This window comes from Chiloscyllium punctatum, chromosome 37 (assembly GCF_047496795.1).
Source record: "Chiloscyllium punctatum isolate Juve2018m chromosome 37, sChiPun1.3, whole genome shotgun sequence".
NCBI classification, from domain to species: domain Eukaryota; kingdom Metazoa; phylum Chordata; class Chondrichthyes; order Orectolobiformes; family Hemiscylliidae; genus Chiloscyllium; species Chiloscyllium punctatum.
In genome coordinates, this window is record NC_092775.1 from 12,554,024 (window position 1) to 12,575,499 (window position 21,476).

Here is a 21,476-nt window from a genome sequence, read left to right on the forward strand (position 1 = left end):
TGGGTTTTTGTTTTGTCTCGGCCGCTGACTTCTGGGCTGTTGCATTTAAAAAAAAGTACTTGCTTAGATGGAACAAAAAAAGAATCCTCGGCTCCTTTCTCAACGAGCTGTGCCAGGAGATGGAGAGTTGGGGAAAGTGGGGCGGGATAGGAGACGCAATCTGAGCTGTGTCTGCTAACTTGGCCGTGCGTTCAACTGGTGCAGAGTGAAGGGGGCGGTGGGGGGGGGAATCTGTGTGTGTTACAGCCCTCCTTGCTGCATGCATTGGCTGAGTCTGTGCGTTTGAAGTCTGATCTTGCTCCATTTCCATTCAGGGGCTGGTCAATCGATCAGACACGAGGAGCCAGCTTCTTCAGTGCAGCACCCACAGACAGACACGCAGAAAAGGCAGGAGGAAATCTTCACCCAGCTCCTGTGAGCCAAAGTGGATCTTTGTTTTTTTTAAATTATTTTTTAAGATCCCTGGTCGGAACTCTCGGTGTCTTTCGCTCCGAAACTTTGCCCAACTCGATTGGAAATGGTGGGAATTTCTGGCTCCTATCAGGGTAAGTACTGACCTTCCAGCAAGTCCACTCCGTTCAGCTGCTTCGAGGGGGCACTTTTGTCTTTGTTCAGTTCCAATGGGAAAGGGTTAGGGGGTGGGAGAGGACGAGGAGGGTAAACTTTCCTGTCCAAAATGCTGTCCAAAGCGACACGTTAAGAATACACTCAGTTTTATTAATTTGCCTTATAAAGTAATTGTTGAAACAGAGGGTGCCGGTTGCTGGGAGGGGGGTTGGGAGGGGGTCTCGCTGTAACTTTCATCGGAGCCAATGTGTTGATGCTAAACGTAGTTATTGTGTTATTGTGTCCTTGGGCGATGTGACAGATGGGGTTGTGGGGGCTGTGGTGTTGTTGGTTCTCAGCCCATTTAGTTGAGTGGCTTTCCCAGGACTCGGGTTGTGATCCTTGTCTGTGTGCGTGTTTTTTAAAAATGTATAGTGCAAGTCAAAGCAATAGCAGTTGCAACCATTTGTAATTTTACTCCAGTTCGTTTCTTAAAGACATCTCAAAATGGTTCGAGTAGAATTCCCCGTCAGTTTTCTTGCAGTTGCCGAATGAAAACACACAGTACAGAATCTTTGTTCTACGCTCATTGTTCATTTGCACCAGTTGCTCTTGAACTTGTTTTGCTTGCTTCGTACAGATCCCGGCTGGCAATTGCTAATTGATAATCAGTATGCTATGTAATTGTTATGAATAATCTAGAGGACCCTGTGGTATGGCTTACACACATGGTCAACAATGGTGTAATATCTGGTATTTCCAGAGTCTGGAATCATTCAAAATCTGTTGTATACAAAGTTTAGAAATAATGCTATATCTGTTATTTATAAGGTGAGGAACAGTACAATAACTTTGATAAACATAGTCACAGTGCAATATCGGGTATATACAGGGTAAGGAACAGTACAATAACTTTGATAAATCTGATCACAGTGCAATTTCGGGTATATGCAGGGTGAGGAACAGTACAACAACTTTGATAAATCTGATCACAGTGCAATATCGGGTATATGCAGGGTGAGGAACAGTACAATAACTTTGATAAATATGGTCACAGTGCAATATCGGGTATATGCAGGGTGAGGAACAGTACAACAACTTTGATAAACATAGTTACAGAGTTGAAAAGTGTGATGCTGGAAAAGCGCAGCAGGCCAGCCAGCATCCGAGGAGCAGGAGAATCGACGTTTCGGGCATAAGCCCTTCTTCAGGATACTCACTGAGATCCTTGTAGAGGGAAGAGGAGAGCTTCTTCAAAGTAGGCATCCTTGCAAGAGGATTCGCAGTAGGTTAAGATCAACCAGGAGAAAGTGAGGACTGCAGATGCTGGAGACCAGAGTTGAAAAGTGTGGTGATGGAAAAGCGCCTGAAGAAGGGCTTATGCCTGAAACGTCGATTCTCCTGCTCCTTGGATGCTGCTTGGCCTGCCGCGCTTTTCCAGCACCACACTTTTCAACTCTGGTCTCCAGCATCTGCAGTCCTCACTTTCTCCTAAACATAGTTACAGTGCACTATCGGGTATATACAGGGTTAGGGACAGTATAATATCTTTGATAAACATAGACACAGTGCAATATCATGTATATACAGAGTGAGGAACAGTACAGTTTCTATGATAAACATAATTTGGAGGTGCCGGTGTTGGACTGGGGTGTGCTAAGTTAAAATCACAAAACACCAAGTTATAGTTCAATAGATTTATTTGGAAGCACTAGCTTTTGGAGCACTGCTCCTTCGTCAGGTGGTTGTGGAGTATAGGAGTTTGTAGTAAAAGTTTTCAGTGTGATGTAACTGAAATTATATATTGAAAAATACCTTGATTGTTTGTTAAGTCTCTCAGTTTTTAGAATGGGCCTGTTGGTTTCAGTTCTTTCATATGTAAATCCCAGAACTTTCTTAAAGTTACATTCTCAAGTGAACTTTAACAATGGGTTCGTCCACATAATGCATTGAAGGTGTGAGGTCCCCTGTGTGAGACTGTCTGTGCCCCAGTGTTCAGACTGATTCTAATCTAAAAAAGGGATTTACAGAATCTCATATGGATTCATGCAGTTTTTGAGCAAAATAAAATGTAATCCTGCAAGTACAAATTCACCCCACAAACTTTAGATCTGTGCGTGTGTGCATATGGGTGGGTGTGTGCAGGGAGGGGGTGTATTTGAGAGAGTTTGTGTATAGGAGAGAGTTTATGGGTCTGTAGGAGTGTGTGTGTGGGTCTGTAGACGTGTGTGTGTGTGGGTCTGTAGGAGTGAGTGTATGGGTCTGTAGGAGTGTGTGTGTGTGTGGGTCTGTAGGAGTGGGTGTGTGAGTCTGTAGGAGTGTGTGTGTGTGGCTGTGTCTGTAGGAGTGTGTGTATGGGTCTGTAGGAGTGTTTGTGTGGGTCTGTAGGAGTGTGTGTGTGGCTGTGTCTGTAGGTGTATGTGTTTGTGAGTGAGTGTGTGTGTGGGTCTGTAGGAATGTGTTTGTGTGGCTGTGTCTGTAGGTGTATGTGTTTGTGAGTGAGTGTGTGTGTGGGTCTGTAGGAATGTGTGTGTGTGGTTGTGTCTGTAGGTGTATGTGTTTGTGAGTGAGTGTGTGTGTGGGTCTGTAGGAATGTGTGTGTGTGGCTGTGTCTGTAGGTGTATGTGTTTGTGAGCGAGTGTGTGTGTGGGTCTGTAGGAATGTGTGTGTGTGGCTGTGTGTGTAGGTGTATGTGTTTGTGAGTGAGTGTGTGTGTGGGTCTGTAGGAGTGTGTGTGTGGCTGTGTCTGTAGGTGTATGTGTTTGTGAGCGAGTGTGTGTGTGGGTCTGTAGGAATGTGTGTGTGTGGTTGTGTCTGTAGGAGTGTGTGTGTGTTTGTGTGTGTTTGTAGTGCAGTGGGGTCACCTGTTGTGTGACCTGAACCCAGGGTCCCGTTTGAGGCCCTCCTCATAGGTTCCGAACTTGGTTATCAGTCTCTGCTCGGCCACTTTGTGTTGTTACCTGAAGTCTGCCTTAGATTTTATAAACCTTTATAAGGTCACCCCTCAGCCTCCAATGCTTCAGGGAAAACAGCCCCAGCTGTTCAGCCTCTCCATGCAGCTCAATACCTCCAGTCCTGGCAACATGCTTGTAAATCTTTTCTGAACAAAAATCAAAATAGTTCACAGGATGCAAAGTGTTTTAAGAACTCCAGTGATCATGAGAAGTGCTATATAAATGGAAGCTTTTCTTTAACTTCTGAGTTTGCGTTTTTTATTGGTTTCTGTGATATGAGTGTTGCTGCATTTGTTGCTGCCGCCCAGATGCCCTTAACTGCAACGCTTGCCAGGCCATTTGCAGAGGACTATCAGGAACCAAACACAATGCTGCTGATCTCATGTCACACATGAGCTGGACTGGCTAAAGAAGGCAGGTTTCCTTCCCTAAAGGTAAAAACAATGACTGCAGATGCTGGAAACCAGATTCTGGATTAGTGGTGCTGGAAGAGCACAGCAGTTCAGGCAGCATCCAAGGAGCAGCAGAAGCCCTTCATCAGGAATAAAGGCAGTGAGCCTGAAGCGTGGAGAGATAAGCTAGAGGAGGGTGGGGGTGGGGAGAAAGTAGCATAGAGTACAATGGGTGAGTGGGGGAAGGGATGAAGGTGATAGGTCAGGGAGGAGAGGGTGGAGTGGATAGGTGGAAAAGGAGATAGGCAGGTAGGACAAGTCCGGACAAATCATGGGGACAGTGCTGAGCTGGAAGTTTGGAACTAGGGTGAGGTGGGGAAAGGGGAAATGAGGAAACTGTTGAAGTCCACATTGATGCTCTGGGGTTGAAGTGTTCCGAGGCGGAAGATGAGGCGTTCAAAGACCGTTCCCTCCGTGACTACCTGGTCAGGTCCACGCCCCCCTACAACCCACCCTCCCATCCTGGCACTTTCCCCTGCCACTACAGGAACTGCAAAACCTGCGCCCACACCTCCTCCCACACCTCCATCCAAGGCCTTAAAGGAGCCTTCCACATCCGTCAAAGTTTTACCTGCACATCCACTAATATCATTTATTGCATCTGTTGCTCCCGATGCGGTCTCCTCTACATTGGGGAGACTGGATGCCTCCTAGCAGAGCGCTTTAGGGAACATCTCTGGGACACCCGCACCAATCAACCACACCGCCCCGTGGTCCAACATTTGAACTCCCCCTCCCACTCTGCCGAGGACATGGAGGTCCTGGGCCTCCTTCACCGCCGCTCCCTCACCACCAGACGCCTGGAGGAAGAACGCCTCATCTTCCGCCTCGGAACACTTGAACCCCAGGGCATCAATGTGGACTTCAACAGTTTCCTCATTTCCCCTTCCCTCACCTCACCGTAGTTCCAAACTTCCAGCTCAGCACTGTCCCCATGACTTGTCCTACCTGCCTATCTCCTTTTCCACCTATCCACACCACCCTCTCCTCCTTGATCTATCACCTTCATCCCCTCCCCCACTCACTTATTGTACTCTGTGCTACTTTCACCCCACCCCCACCCTCCTCTAGCTTATCTCTCCACGCTTCAGGCTCACTGCCTTCATTCCTGATGAAGGGCTTTTGCCCGAAACGTCAATTTTGCTGCTCCTCGGGTGCTGCCTGAACTACTGTGCACTTCCAGCACCAAATCCAAAATCCTTCCCTAAAGGACAATTTCGAGGGTGGAAGATGGGAGCCCAATCTCAAAAGGGCTGAAGCAAAATTGAGGAAGGAACTGACCTCAGGTGGTTTCAAGACCCTACACAGCCTTTGACCAACATTCGAGGAGTGGTTAGTTATTGCAATGTGGTCATATACTTGGCAGCTAATTTGCAGACAGTAGATTGAAATAAATGGCTAGATCTGTTTTAGTGGTGTTGCTTGGGAGGCGAATGTTGATCAAGGTCATGGGAGGACTGCCTTATTCCTCAAACAGCAGCTTAAAATACTGTGCTATCAATAAATCTGTTTGAGTGGATACACCATGATAATAGGCAATGCCTTTGGCACGTGAAACATTTTTAATGGTTTATTATTTCCTATTTTTAATCATAGGACTCTGTAACTGAAACAAAATTGTCTTAATTCTCCTTAAATTAAGGTTTGTTTTAATAGTGACTTTGCCATCTAATAAGACGAACAATAGTCCAAAACACACAATTCTAAGTTAGATCTATTTAGTGTTTTTTTTAAATTGATGCTAAATATAATACATGTATTTTCTTTATTATATATTCAAATTATGCCAGTGATGCTTGGCAGTTTATCACATATTTGGATTGGAAAGCTGAATTTTCAGCTTGTGGATCCTAATACATCTTGCTTTCTATGGTCTTTTTTAAAAAGCCATTCAGGTAGGCAAGGTGGGCCAATGTTCCAGCCTAGATTCTGGGGCCAGGTATCTGGAGAGAGACATAAACTACGATCTGTCCGATGTAGATTTGAGAGTGTTAGGTAACGGCACCATGGCAGGCACTAGGGAAGGGCAGCAGAGGAACTGACATGGGGTGATGTAAAAAAGCTAGAAGTTGGTGGCCATTCTGACAGAGTGCGCGGGATCACAAGACTCAACTTCAGGTCCAGTATTACCCTCAAGTCTATAAATGGTTGTGTTCAGCAAGAGTTAATGATCAGGGAGGGAGATGGTAATGTCAGTGGACTGGGAAACTAAACTTTTTAAGAGAACTTAAAATACACTTTATTCATTAAAACATTCTTTACATGTACAGTGTATATAAAGTCAAAGACACAGTTTGGTTCTGTACAAGGAAACAAACAAACTTTGGAGTTTGACTCTATCGAAACAAACCAAAAGCATCTCTTACATGAACCAGATTATATTTACATGCATTTGAGGCATAAGGCAGGGTGTGTGTCTGGTAACTGAACAGACCCACATTTAACTTCAGCAGGAAGACCGATAACAATTAGGAAACCAAATATCACGCCAAACTCCAGGGTTTAAGTCTTAGCACAGCAACTGATGGAGAATAAACCTGGTCTTGGTGATAGTGACTGTGAAGGTATGATCAATTGTCATAAAAATCAATCAGGGTCACTAATATACTTCAGGAAGGGAAATCTGCTGTTCTTGCCCAGTCTGGCTTGCATGTGACTCTAGACTCTCAGCAATGCGGTTGACTCTTAACTGGCCCCTGACAAACCATTCAGGTCAAAGGGCAATTAGAAATGGGCACCAAATGCTGGCCCCCTCAACAATGCCTACATCGCATGGAAGAATAAAGAACAGAGTTAATGCCAGCAAATAGAGATAAGCCTTTTGGCTGTTTCTGGTGGATCAGTACCAGTGCGGCATCTTGTTAGCACACTACCAGTATCTGTTATAGGAAGGATATTACTCAGCTAAAGAGGGTTCAGAAGAGACTTAGCAGGCTGTGGCTGGGTATGGATGATTTGAGTTATAAGGGAAAACTGGCACTATTTTCACTGGAGCATAGGAGGTTGAGAGTGACATTTAGGGAGGCTTATAAAATCATGAGGGGTATAGATAGGGTGATAGTAATTGTCTGTCCCGAGGATGGGGGATTTCAAGACTTGCGGCAGATTTTTAAGGTGAGGGGAGAGAGGTTTTAAAAAGATATGAGGGGCAAATGTTTTACACAGAGGGTAGTTCGCGTGTGGAATGAACTTCCTGAGGAAGTGGTGGATGCGGGTACAGTTACAACATTTAAAAGACACGTAGATAAATACATGAATAGGAAAGGTTTGGAGGGATATGAGTCAGGAGCAGGGAGGTGGAACTGGTTTAGTTTGTGCTTATGATCAACATGGACTGGTTGGACCAAAGGATCTATTTCCATGCTATATGTGTCAATGATTCTATGTTTATATACACTGTCAGTAATGGTATGCTTTACACAGAGAACGACTGATATATTTGAGGAACGTCGGAAAAGGCCCCTCAGTGCTTAGAACATGCTTCATCATTCAAGTGCATAATTGATGCCTTCCTCCATTCCATGTACCTGCTTTTGCTCCTTAATACCCTGTTCGAACAAAGTTCTATTTATTCCAGTCTCAATAGCTTCATTTGCTCCAGCAGCTGCAGCATTTTGGGGAAGAATGTTCCAGATTTTGACGGGTTTTTTTGCGTCAAAGGGCCTCTCGATGCCACTTCTAAATGGCCCAGCCCAATCTGCGAGATTACAGCCATCATTCCTGATTCTCACACCAGGGAAAGTGGTTTCACTGCATAGACCCTATTGAATCCCCTTTAACGTCTTAAACAGTTCAGCCAGATCAGCCTTCAGTCTGCAGTATTCAAGGGGATACAAACCAAGTTTGCGCAGTCTGTCCTCCATTTAATGCTTACAGCCTTGTATCATTTTGATAAATTTGCTGTGCACCCCATCCAAGCCAAGATATCTTTTTGACACCGAGGTGCCTGCAGTTGAAAGCAGTACCTCAGTTGAGGTACAAACAACCTGCTTTAACTGTGACATCTCTTCCTTTTGTATTCTAACCCTCTTGAGATGAAGGCAAACATTCCATTAGCCATTTTGATTGCTTTTTGTACCTGGCCGCAAGCTTTAAATGATTTGTCTGCTTGGATGTCCAAATCTCATTGCTCCTCTACAGTCCCTTGTTCCTCACCATTTAGAAAATCCCCCTGATTTATCTTTCCCTGATAGGTAGATATATTAATGCTGTCACATCCTTTTACAAACAGTACTGCCTATAGCCCTGCTGTAGTCAGCTCCGTAATAATAACAACTCGCTGTCTGTCTGGAGGAAAAGGGAGTGCGTTCCCCTCCCCCAGGCCACTCGAGACGACAGTAATGGGCCCCTTGCTGTCCATGCTTGTGAATGAGAGTGCCCTTGCATGGCCCCCAGCAGAGATTCTTGTCGCTGTATGCATTTAACAGGATTCTACTCTACTCCAATATCCTGGAATGCTGGGTGGCCCCAATGAAAGCCACCTTGTAGACTGACCGGACACATGGTGAGCTGAGGCAGCCTGCAGATGTTTTCTGACTGCTGGTGTGATGTTGGCAGCTATTTCCCTGTAGCACTTTTTTAAAAACTGTGTGTGAGCGTTTACAGTGTACCGCAAATACTTTGCCCACCTGCGTGGCAACGCCAAAGTCAGCAATACATAGCCCCCCGCTAGAAAACAGAAGGGAGGAGTAAACTTGCATTTATGTGGCACCGTGACTTCCCAAAATTCTTCACGTTTGACAAAGTACTTTTAAAGTATTATCCAGGGGCTCCCCAGAGTGAGGGTTGGAATCACAAGCACAGTCATGGGTTCAAGTTTTAGGGATATAAGGTCTGAAGGCGAGCTTTGGCCAAATTATGTCACCCTAACAAACTCCCCCATTCTCTTGTCTGTCCCCTAGCCTTGCCAGTAAAGTTCTTGCTGAAGAGTCGTGACAGTTTTCAAACCTCAAAGTGGGGTCACAGTGGTTTAAGATGTTTGTTGACCACTGGTCAAAAAAGCATGGCAGAAAATTTGCAAGCCCTCAAAATGAGCAAAATGACAAGATTTTTTTTGATTGTTTTGATGGATTATTGTCACATGTACCTAAGTACAATGAAAAGTTTTGTTTTGTGAGCAGACCAGGCGGATCATAACAAACAAGGTCACACAGATCATTGGGTGTTTAGGCAGAGTGAGGCATACAAGGGATACAGGAGTTGCACAAAAGCAAGATCAATATTAGGTTTCAGATTAGAAACGTCCATTCAGAAGTCTAAAAATGGCAGGGAAAAGGCTTTTCTTCAACCTGTTGGTGCGTGTGTTCAAGTTTCTGTCTTCTGCCAGATGGACGAGGTTGGAAGAGAGTATTGCCAGGGTGGGACGGGTCTTTCATAACGTCTGGTAGCCTTTCCACGGCAACGGGAAGTATAGATGGAGTCCGTGAATGGGAGGTTGGCTTTTGTGATGGTCTGGGCTGTGTTCACAACTTTCTGTAGTTTCTTATGGTCCTGGGCAGCGCAGTTGCCACACCAGGCCATGACACACCCAAATACAGTACATTCTTAGGTGCAACTATAAACGTTGGTGAGGGTCCTTATGGACATGCCGAATATTTAGCGACACTCAGTGATTGATATCAGTCACGACTCTGGGATATCTCCTCTGCTGTTCTTCCTTAGTCTGGTGTACAATGGCTCACAATAGACTACAAGTTACTGCTGGGGTATTGCTGCGAAGGGACATTTTGGTTTGGATCAGATTGCTGCTGCTGCTGTTACTTTTAGACATCGGAAAGATTGATGTTATATCATTTAGATTCACTCCGTAGAGGCCAGAGACATGGTGTAGTTTCCACAGGCCTGTGCAGACATGCCCGAGATGTTGAGGAGACAATTGGGAAATAGCCTTCAGCTGCTTCAGGCTGACGCTCAGGAATTCCCTTCTTAAAGCCAAGTGCCTATGTCTCGTTTATAAGAAGCTCCTTAGAATCTATCTCTTTGACTTAAGTCTTTAGTCACCTACCTCAGTGTCCTGCTGGGTGTCAGAATGCCTTTCTGATATATGCTGTGTGTAGCATCTCGTCTCAAGGTTACCTTTAAACACAAGTAAACACAAATAGGCGATTCAGTGGCACCTATTGATTTGTACCAGGGTGTGGATGCGTGGGAAGCACTGGTCAAAACTTAGACCCTGACCAATTGCGCACCTCCTGGGAATATTAATTGGGTAGTCAGATACATTAATGGGTGATGTGATGGAGATGGAAACATGAGCCCTTTCTGACCGAGATAGAGTGGAGGAATCACAAAACTGGTTGAAAATTACCCTCAGATCCGCAAAAGGTTGCGTTCAGCAAGAATTAGTGACCAGGGAGTGGTGGAGTGATAATGTCTGTGGACTGTGATACCAGATACCACGGCTAATGCTCTGGGGATACTGATTTAAGCCCTACCATAGCAGCTGGTGGAATTTTAAATGCAACAAATTAATCTGGAATATTAACCTGGTCTCAGTGATGGTGACTGTGAAGCTATTGTTAGTTGTCATAAAAACATATCTGAGTCCTTTCAGGAAGGAAATCTGCCATTCTCACCCGGTCTGGCCTACATGTGATTCCAGCCTCCAGCAATGTGGTTGATTCCTAACTGCCCTCATATGTGGCCCTGTAGAGTGTGAATGCTAAGGGAGCACTGGTCAAATTTAGACCGTAATGATGAATGCATCTTATGGAAATATTAATCAGTTGGGTAGTCAGACAGTGAGGTGTCTGATACACCTTGAGGTGCTGCGTGGAGAGTTGCTCTGGGCCAGGAATGGAGGCCATTATAATTCAACATGGCTGGCCTTGAGCAAGTTGAATTGTTACAGAATAGCACAACTATATGTATCTGCAAAGAGATTGTCACTGCGTTGGAATTTAGGTTTTGCACAGGTTCTGTAAGTAGCAGTTATTTGTATCAGACTTGAGGTGAACATCTGCACACATCATGTGAAGTCTGTGCTTGAAGCTGAATGCTAAACCTTCACAAGAGTTGAGAATGTGATCAGCAACATCTCTGAATCTCCTTTTTTTAAAATTTAGAATCTCCTGTTTGTATCTGTCAGCTAGGGCTCCCTGATTGGCCTAGCGTAACAACCCCAATCAAGAATCTTATAGTCAATGGGATCCACCTAGCCTTCGTTCCAATCACTACAATCTCCCTTTAAAAGTAAAACAAGCCATAGAATCGTACAGCACAGAAGGAGGATAGTCAGCCATCCTTTATGTGCTGGAAGCTGTTTGAAGCTACACGATGGCTCGGTGGTTAGCACTGCTGCCTCACAGCACCAGGGACCTGGGTTCACTTCCAGCCTTGGGCAACTGTCTGTGTGGAGTTTACATGTGTCCCTGTGTGTGCGTGGGGTGCTCTGGTTTCCTCCCACAGTCCAAAGATATGCAGGTTAGGTAAATTGGCCATGCTAAATTGCCCTTAGTGTTCAGGAATGCATAGGTCAAATGTAAAAAAGGATAGTAGGGGAATGGGTCTGAGTGGATTACTTTATGGAGGGTTGGTGTGGACTCGGGCTGAAGGGCCTGTTTCTACACTGTAGGGTTATCCAATTTGACCCACATATCCTTTTAGCTCCTTTTCCCCTGAGCCTTACAGTTTATTTCCCTTCAGGTTGTTATCCAGTTCTGTTTTGGAAATCCCTATCACCAGTTGCTTCCACAGTTCTTTCAAACTGTGCATTCCGGATAACAACTTGCTGCATATTTTTTCTTCTCATGCTATATTCCAATCAAAAAGGAATTTGTTCTGCTCCAACTCTTTCCTCACAAAAACACCCTTCCTTTTACGCAATACGTCATTGTACTGGTTCTGAGATAGAAATGCCATGCTTTTAATTTTCTCACCATGACTGAAATGGTCTATGAGAAGAAATTGTTAGCCTTTTTGCATTGGCCTTCAGTTTAGTTCCCATCTGTCTGTCAATGCACACCTTAATCTTTCACCAGAGAACTCTTGAGGTAAACTAGTCAGGAATGTTTGATGGACTGTGATACTCTTGTCCTTCTCCATAATGTTTTGATAGCTGGGGTCAGTTGAAAGAACAAATAGCTAATTTTGACACACCAAGCAGCAAGCAGTTTTGTAATTTATTCAAGTTTGCGTGCTTCAATAGTATTTCTCCGGCCCCTCTTATTTTTCTTTATTTATTCACAGGATGAGGGTGTCGCTGGCTAGGCAGCATTGCCCATCCCTAAATACTCAGAGGGCAGTTAAGAGTCAACCACATTGCTGTGGGTCTCAAGTCACATTAGGTCAGGAGGTAAGGATGGCAGTTTCCTTCCCTAAAGGATGTTAGTGAACCAGATGGGTTTTTCCAACAATTGACAATGCATTCATAGTCATCATTAGATTCCTAATTTCAATTTTTTTTTGCTTTTATTTTGTTTGTTTATTTTTGTCCCTCTATTGCCTGTGAGAGTAGATGCTGGTGAGACCCTTTTTCAACCACTGAACTTCTTAGAGTGTAGGTGCACCCACAGTGCTGTTGGGAAGGTAGTTTGGTGATTTTGAGCCAGGCACACTGAGGGAAAGGCTGTCACATTTCCAAGTCAGAGTGGTGTAAGACTTGGAGAATTTGTGAAGGGTGATGTTCACACGTATCTGCTGCCTTTATCCCTCTAGCTAGTAGTGGTTGGCAGATTGGGAGGTGCTGTTGAAGGAGCTGTGGCAAATTCCTGTCATGTGTTAGCTGATAATCCGTTGGTGGGGGGTTAGAGCGTGTTTCCCCATGGATAGGGGAGCATACACTGAAAATTCATTGAGATGATGGATGGGAAGGGTTTAGTAGCAAAGTGCATGATGCTCAAATTGATATTTTGTGATTCTTTTCAGGTGTGTGAGCATTCATTGCCCCTGCTTGAAGACTATAGAGGTTAAGGTCTTGGGAGAAAATGAGGACTGCTGATGCTGGAGATCAGACTCGAAGAGTGTGGTGCTGGAAAAGCACAGCAGGTCAGGCAGCATCAGAGGAGCAGGAGAGTTGACGTTTCGAGCGTAAGCTTATGCTCCAAACCTCGATTCTCCTGCTTCTCGAATGCTGCCTGACTGGCTATGCTTTTCCAGCACCACACTCTTCGACGAGGATAAGATCTTGTCAACCTGAAGTCTCACAATTCTCTGCACTCAGTGTGCAAGGGAGACTTGGATTTTTATAGCACTTGTTACCCCAACAGGATATCCCAATGCGCCTTACAGTGAACAATTTGCTTTTTGACGTGTAGATGCTGTTATAATGTCAGACATACAGCAGCTGCCAATCCCATCAGGAACAAAGTGATGTCCTGTGTGGGGAAAAAAAACCCAGAAAATGCTGGACAAACGCAGCAGATCTGGCATCATCTGTGAAGAGAGACAGACATAATTCACGTTTCAGATCGATGATCTTTCATCAGAACCCTTTTGACAAGAGGTCACCAACTGTAAAGGTCAACTGTGTCTCTCTTTCGACAGAGACTGCCAGACCTACTGAACTTTTCCAGCACTTTCCGCTCTTCGTGCAGACTTCCAGCATCTCCTGTGTCCTGGTTCTGATTGAGGTCTTTTCTGATGTTGACAGAGGCACCAATATTTGCCATACAGCAGGGATATCTCTCCTGCCCTTCTTCAATTATAGCGGCCAGAGAACTGTTGTGTCCACCTGAAAGGTCAGGTAGGACCTGAGTTAATCCGAAATACTTTGTTTGGAAATATGCCAGTATCCAGTCAGGCATCGGGCCACGTTATGAAGGAAGGACTCAGATTCGGTCCCTGTAGTGTGTGTGTGTGTGTGTGTATGTGTATCCTTGTTGGTGTGTGTGTGCACATATCTTTTTTTTGTGTGCGTGCATGTCTGTATGTGTTGTGTCTGTGCAGGTTTGTATGTATGTTTGCTTCTGTGTGTGTGTGTGTGTGTGTGTGTGTGTATTAAGCTGGCCTGGCACAGAGAGTAGCCCACTGTTACCTGAGGGTTAAGTGTGTTATTGCAATGGGTGTGGAGGGTGATGGTTGTTCAGGAATAAAAACAGTCTGGCTTCTTGCTTCTTAGAAGTATTTACTGATCTTTTCTGGGAGCTGGGAGTGAAAGAGGTGAAGGCTACTGAAAATGCTTCGAGTCCTGTGGATGTGTCCTGGTATTCAGGGCTCTATAATGTCAAGTGATCTGGGAGGGAGTCAGAGCCATGAATACAATGAAAAGAAATGTGGCAGTTGTCAATTTATGTTATTGATTAGCTAATTGTTACTGTCACCTGGATTAGTAAATCCTGAATCCCAGGGTAAGTTCTTCAGGACATGGGTTAACGACAAATGGTGAAACTTGAATCCAAACAAAATCTGGAATAAAAAGCTAGTCTCATGGTGAATGCGTAACCACTGTCAACTGTCACATAAATCCATCTGATTCACTAGGATCCTTCAGGAAATCTGCCATCCTTACCTGGTCTGGTCTACATGTGACTCCAGACCCACAGCAATGGGGCAGTTAGGGATGTGCAATAAGTGCTGGCCAATACATCCTCATCCCTTGAATGAGTTTTTAAAAATACACTAATCAATGCCAGATACACTAATCAATGACAAATACACAAATTAGTGCCAAATACACTAATCAAGCACTAGGGAGGTGACGGTTTTGCTTGTCATGCAACCATCCCTTAAGAGAAAAGAATCAGAGGAGTTTCTCTAACGGTTGCAGGAATGATGCAGGGCTCACGGTCTCAGGGAACATCTCTAATGTTATGAGGTCTCAGGCACTACTGAGGCAGTGCTGCACTGTCAGAGGTGCCATCCCTCGATGAGCTACAAATTCAAGAGCTTGTCTGTCCTCTCAGATAAAACGATTGCAAAGCTCAAACAGGGGATGCTGCTGGCCTAGCACTATTATTGCTAGACTATTATTCAGGGATCCAGTTTGATGTTCTGACGACTTGGTTTGAATCCTGCTAAGGCAGAGGGTGGAATTTGAATTCCACAATAATCTGGAAATAAGAGTCTAATGATGACCATGAAACTATTGTCAGGGGATAAAGTCTAATTGGTTCACTAATGTCCTTTAGGGAAGGAAATCTGCCATCCTTACTTGGTCTGGCCTACACATGACTCCAGACCTACAGCAATGTGGTTGACTCTTAACTGCCCTCTGGGCAATTAGGGAAGGGCAATAAATCCTAGTCTAATTGGTGACACCCACATCCCATGGATAAATTTTTAAAAAGGGGGGAGTTATTCCGGGAGAGCTGGCTAATATTTATCCCTCAGCTGTCACCATGAGAACAGACGTTCTGGTTAGAATCACATTGCTGTCTCTCTGGGATCTTCCTGTGCCTGTGCTAGCGGATCTCATTTCCCATATTACCACAGTGACAAAATGCCAGCTAGCAGTTCATCAGCTGTGAAATGCTTTGGGAAGCCCCCGATACTGAGAGAGGTGCTACACAAATGCTGGTCGTGCCCTGATTTTCTTTTTAAGTGTGTTTTTTGTTGCAGCCCTGGCCAGCTGATGACTGAGCTCTCTCTCTCTCTCTTTCTCTCTCTCTCTCTTTCTTTCTCTCTCTCTCTTTCTCTCTCTCTCCCTCGTGAAGTCGTGTGAGCTGTCAGCTGGCTTTTGTTATGCAGTTGCACTGTCTTCTCTGTAGCAGAAGGTTGGGAGGTCTGGAACAGCTTAGGGAATTGAGTCAAAGCACATTCCACCTGTTCTCTGCGCAAGAGATTAAACCGAGCTCCCATCTGCCTTGACGCAGAGAGGAACCCACATCACCCTCTGTAACATAGCAGCAGTGAAAACCCAGGTGCCTTGGTACAATGTCCCTGTGGCAAAGCCCAGGGTTAATTAACATAGAAAAACTGTACACAGATTAAAGAGTCTGTGACTTGCTTCTTGTTGATGCCACATCCAAAGTGTTGGTAGGCAATAATGTAGAACATAGAGAACATTACAGCACAGTACAGGCCCTTCGGCCCTCAATGTTGCACCAACCTGTGGAACCAATCTGAAGCCCATCTAACCTACACTATTCCATTCTTGTCCACATGTCTATCCAATGACCATTTAAGTGCCCTTAAAGTTGGCGTGTCTACTACTGTTGCAGGTAGTGCATTCCATGCCCCTACTACTCTCTGAGTAAAGTAACTATCTCTGACATCTGTCCTATATCTATCACCCCACAATTTAAAGCTGTGTTCCCTTGTGCTAGCCATTGCCATCCGACGACAAAGGCTGTCACTGTCCAACCTATCTAACCCTCTGGTTATTTTATAAGTGTCAATTAAGTCACCTCTCAACCTTCACTCTAACGAAAACAGCCTCAAGTCCCTCAGCCTTTCCTCGTAAGACCTTCCCTCCATACCAGGCAACATCCTAGTAAATCTCCGCTGAATCCTTTTCAAAGCTTCCACAATTGTAGACTAGAACTGTACACAATACTCCAAATGTGGCCACACCAGAGTTTTGTACAGCTGCAGCATGATCTCGTGGTTCTGAAACTCAATCCCTCTACCAATATCTGAGAGTGAATAATCACAGAATAATCCAGCATGAGTTGGTCCACCATGTTGGTGCTAGCTGTGTTTTATTTTATTTATTCATTCATGGGATGAGGGCATCACCAGCTAGACCAGCACTAACCCATCCCTAATTGCCCAGAGGTCAGTTAAGAGTCAACCATATTGCGATTGGTGTGGAGTCACATGTAGGTCAGACCAGATAAGGATGGCAGCTCCAGATAAGGATGGCAGCTTTCACTCCCTGAGCATGGTGGCTCAGTGGTTAGCACTGCTGCCTCACATTACCAGGGATCCAGGTTCAAATCCCCCTTTGGTGACTGTGTGGAGTTTGCACGTTCTTCCCATGCCCTGCATAGGTTTGCTCCTATAGTCCAAAGGTATACAGGGTTAGGTGAATTGGCCTTGGGAAATGCAAGGTTATAGGAATAGGGTAGGGAGCTGGTTCTGGATGGGATACTCTTTAAAGGGTTGGTGTAACTTGACGGGCCAAATGGCCTGCCTCTACACTGTAGGGATTCCATGATTCTAGAGAATCAGACAGGTTTGTGCTGACAATCAGCATCGGTTACGTGGTCAACAATAGACTATTATTATTGAGTACAAATTCCACTATCTTTCATGACGAGTTTCAAACCCAGGTCCTCGGAACATTACCTGGGTGCCTGGATGAATAGTCTCACGATTAAACCAGTAGGTCATCGCCTGCCCATAAATCAGTGACACACATAATGCAGTGCTCCCTGTAATGTTATATTGTTCCTCCCTCCTTTAAAGGGCTGCTAAAATTTAGTGTTGTCGTGGCATTACTGCACGATTCAGAGGCACGGAATTGTTACAGCACACAAAGAGATCGTTTGGCCCATCAAGTCTGCCCCAGCTCTTCAAATAAGCATCATTACCTCGTGCGTTCTCACCATACCCTTGCACATTATTTCCATCCAAATCATCATTGTCAATGCCTCAACTGAATCTGCCTCCACTGTATTTCCAGGCAGGGCAATTTCATACCATGACTGCTGGCTGGGTGAAAAAGCTTTTCTCATGCAATCGCTGACATTCCACTCTGGATGTTGAATAGAGCTCTAGCACAAAGAACCAACTGGCCTCCTCTTGTGTTGTATGATTTATTAAAATATTTTTTATTAGATTACCTACAGTGTAGAAACAGGCCCTTTGGCCCAACCAGTCCACACCGACCCATTTCCCCCAACTAATGCACCTAGTACTATGGGCAACTTAGCATGGCCTACATACATATGGACTGTGGGAGAAAACCCACACAGCGAGAACGTGCAAATTCCATACAGACAGTTGTCCATGGCTGGAATCAAACCAGGGACCCTGGTGCTATGAAGCAGCAGTGCTAACCACTGAGCCACTGGATTCAGTCAGGAGCAATCCTGTGAAAAGCCTAATATCCAAATTGATGATATTATCTACATCCACCTCAATACCCCCACCGCCCCCCCACCCACAACACTCCCCATTTTCAACGAAACATGTTTTTGAAATGTTTGCTTCCTGCAGAAATGCCGCATTTGTGTCTGGCACTTCCCACAGCTGCTGGTGTCAGCTTTATCCGAGATTATTTTCTTTTCCTTTCACGGTGCATTATTTTTTTGCAAAACTCTGTTGGATGGAGATTTAATCCTGCCCCCCCACCCCCAACACCTTGCCCCTTTGCCCACTTGTTACAGAGGATGTCAGTTGTCTGTGTTTGGTCACGTTTAAAATGAAAACCTCAAAGTGTTTTGACCCCAGACCCCCAGGTGAGCACTTCTTGCTCTTATTCTTTTGATAGGCATGAGCGAAGCCCAGCATAGGCCGCAGCTCCTGGGCTGCTATCAGCTGCTGGAAGCTCTGGGTCTTGTTTTGGTTCTGCGCTGCTCCTTAATCTGGTTTATCTCACAGCTGCACAGGAGTAAGCACCTCACAGAAGCTGTGTCTGCTGTGAAACACTTTAAAAAAATCCCTCAGCATCTCTGATAATGATAGCAGCTTCCTCTTCGTGTTGTCAAGGCTGCATTCATTGTCTTCCTCAGCCACTGCCGTTGTGAGTCACTTTGCCTTTTGCTTTTCTCTGCTGTTGCCCCCAAACCCCCCTTTGTTTTTAAAGTCTGACCTCTTTTAAGAAATTATCTTTCTTCGCCTTCTGTCAGTCACTTGCGTATGACTCCAGACAAGTGGTCAACCTCACCGCACCCCCCCCACCGACCCCAAATGTCTGGTGACTATTCACCTGCAGGAGCCGTCACAGCCCAGCATCATTTGGCCCCACCCTCCCAGTGCGCCTTCAGCAGGCAGAGATCAGAAGGCAGAGGTGCCTCGCATCAAGCAAGGTAATGGGGGAGAACTCTCCTGAGCTCAGGTTAGCCACTGTAATCCTAGGAAGTTGTGCATCCAAATACACTTCAACCGTTTCGAGGATGGCAGGTTGCAGGGGTTGTGGGGGTGGGGGGGTGGGTGGGGGGTGGAATTGGTGGTGAGAGATGAGGATTGGGGTGGATAGGCTGCAGTGTGGGCAGCAAGCCTCAGGGGAGGTGCTGCGGACGTTGGAGTGCGTCTGGGAAAATTAACAAACAGTGAAATTCACAACAAATCTTGGAGAAACTGTTTGGGCGGAGTTACCCAAGGGGCAACTTTTTCACACAGAGGGTGGTACGTGTATGGAAAGAGCTGCCAGAGGATGTGGTGGAGGCTGGTACAATTGCAACATTTAAAAGGCATCTGGAGGGGTATATGAATAGGAAAGGTTTGGAGGGATATGGGCCGGATGCTGGCAGGTGGGACTAGATTGGGTTGGGATATCTGGTCGGTGTCACGACCGAGGCTGGTAATCCAATGCCATACAGAGGGAGTGTAGGACAGGCTACCTCTGAGGATTCTGAGTAATCCAAGATGGAGGACGGGAAAAATTTCTGGCTACAAGAGCTGCTCCTTTCTTTGAGGTATTTTAGGTGTTGGAGGTGATTTCCTCGAATTCCAGGAGCAGCAATTACTGTTTTATATGCAGACAAAGGAAGCACATGGTGAGGTCATTGCAGGAGAGAGAGAGAGAGAACCTGCACAGTTACTGCCTTTGCTGTTTTGAATTCATGTTTCGCTGGACGTTGGAGTGTGTCTGGGAAAATTAACAAACAATGAAATTCACAACTAATCCTGGAGAAACTGTTTGGACGAAGTTCCCAAGGGGCAACTTTTTCACACAGAGGGTGGTACGTGTATGGAATGAGCTGCCAGAGGATGTGGTGGAGGCTGGTACAATTGCAACATTTAAAAGGCATCTGGAGGGGTATATGAATAGGAAGGGTTTGGAGGGATTTGGGCCGGGTACTGACAGGTGGGACTAGATTGGGTTGGGATATCTGGTCAGCATGGACAGGTTGGACCGAAGGGTCTGTTTCCTTGCTGTACATCTCTATGACTCTGGGTGAGACGTTAAACGAAAGCCCCATCAGCCTGCCTGGTGGATGTAAAAGATCCCATCGTGCTACTTTGAAGAGAGCGGGGAAGTTGCCCTGGCAAGTACTTATCCCTCTATCAACATTGCAAAAACAGAAGACCATTTTGTGATATTGCTATTTTTGTGAACATTTGCCCCAAACTGTCTCCTGGGTTTCTTAGTGTAAGAGTGACTAATCTTCAAAAATAATTCTTTGGCTGGAAAGTGCAGTGAGTTAGTCTTGAAAGGTGCTATATCAATGCAAGTCTTTGTTTCGGTGTGCCCATTTTCAACCCTGAACTTAATGGGAGTGGCAGTGTGCTGGCAATGTCAATGAATTTGTAAAAAAATGCTCAGCGAAGGATCAATAACCAAAGGGAAGACCTTTGGAGCAATTTTCCAAAGAAGCGAATGTGATGTGTGAAAAATCTTTGTTAGGGTTTGGAATAAACTACCTGGAAATGTGGTGGACGCAGGTTCAACTGAGGCATGGAAGAGAGTGTCTTAGTTGAAACACAGAGCGCCTGACAGGGTCGCACTCCCCCTCTGCTGGCCGGTGAGAATACCTTTTGCCCATATTTGCCATCCTCTGTGCAAAAGCCCAACAACTCTGAACAATATTCCCACTTCACCTCTTCTGCCCCGATTGTGATAGAGGTTGTGATTATGTCACATGCATAATTTGAATATTTGGCCTGTCAACTAATCAGCCCCCTTTTCTCCTGTGGTACAAATTATTGCGAGAGTTTGATCTTTGACTTCCTTGTGTGTGTGTCCTGATGAGTACAAACTTTGAAGCTTCAACAAATGTCTCTCTTTCAGCACAGTTTCAGTTTTGTGAAGTGTATACTTATTTCTCCATTTGCTAATGGAATCCCTGCTTTGGATATTGTTTGAAAACCTCTTGCAGAATTGACAGTCAAAAATCTTGAGTAAGGCTTGTAGTTCCATTGAGTGCCCATTTCACCTCATTATGTCTGAAGACGGAACTCTGCAGATCGCTGACTACATGGTACAAACCAGGAATGAAACCAAGTAATAAACCATCAAGAATGTCATCGCTTCCTATCTACAATTTCTTGTAATATAATCTAGGTGATGTTTGTATTCAGCCCTCCATCTGATATGAGAGTTGGACATGATAAAGACAGGTGTAGATGTTCCCTGGTTTGATTCTGAGCATGCGTAGAGTTTGCAGAATGTTTAAAACATTCATTCACAGGATGAGGGTGTCACTGGCTAGACCAGCACTTATTTAGAGTCAACCACGTTGCTTTGGGTCAGGAGTCACATGTAGGCCAGACCAGGTAAGGATGGCAGATTCCTTCCCTAAAGAATATTAGTGAACCAGAGGAGTTTTTCCCAACAATCAACAATGGATTTATGGTCACCATTAGACTCTTCATTCCAAATACGGAACAGCCTTGCTTATCCGAACATCAGTTATCCGAATTTCAGATTACCCGAACAAGATCTCAAGATTCCGTAAAAACGTTATCCAAACAAAATACTCCCCGCCCGTCTTGTTTGAATAATCAAAGTTGTTCTGTATTTATTGAATTCTAATTC

At 45.1% G+C, this 21,476-nt stretch overlaps 1 protein-coding gene across 6 annotated transcripts in view; it reads left to right on the top strand.

Annotated features, from left to right (window-relative positions):
• The first annotated feature begins 224 nt into the window (after positions 1–224).
• Positions 225–21,476, top strand: part of LOC140462871 (protein CBFA2T2-like) — a 171,811-nt gene continuing 150,559 nt past the window's right edge. For 2 of the 6 annotated variants that reach the window (XM_072556278.1, XM_072556277.1), the window contains exon 1: positions 226–545. Coding sequence is in view for 3 of the 6 variants with exons in the window: in XM_072556281.1 (XP_072412382.1) it covers positions 518–545 (28 nt within the window). In the remaining 3 variants the exon portion in view is untranslated. Of the gene's footprint in view, positions 546–21,476 lie in introns of all 6 variants that reach the window. The other 4 variants (XR_011954550.1, XM_072556275.1, XM_072556281.1 and 1 more) reach the window with 3 other exon arrangements.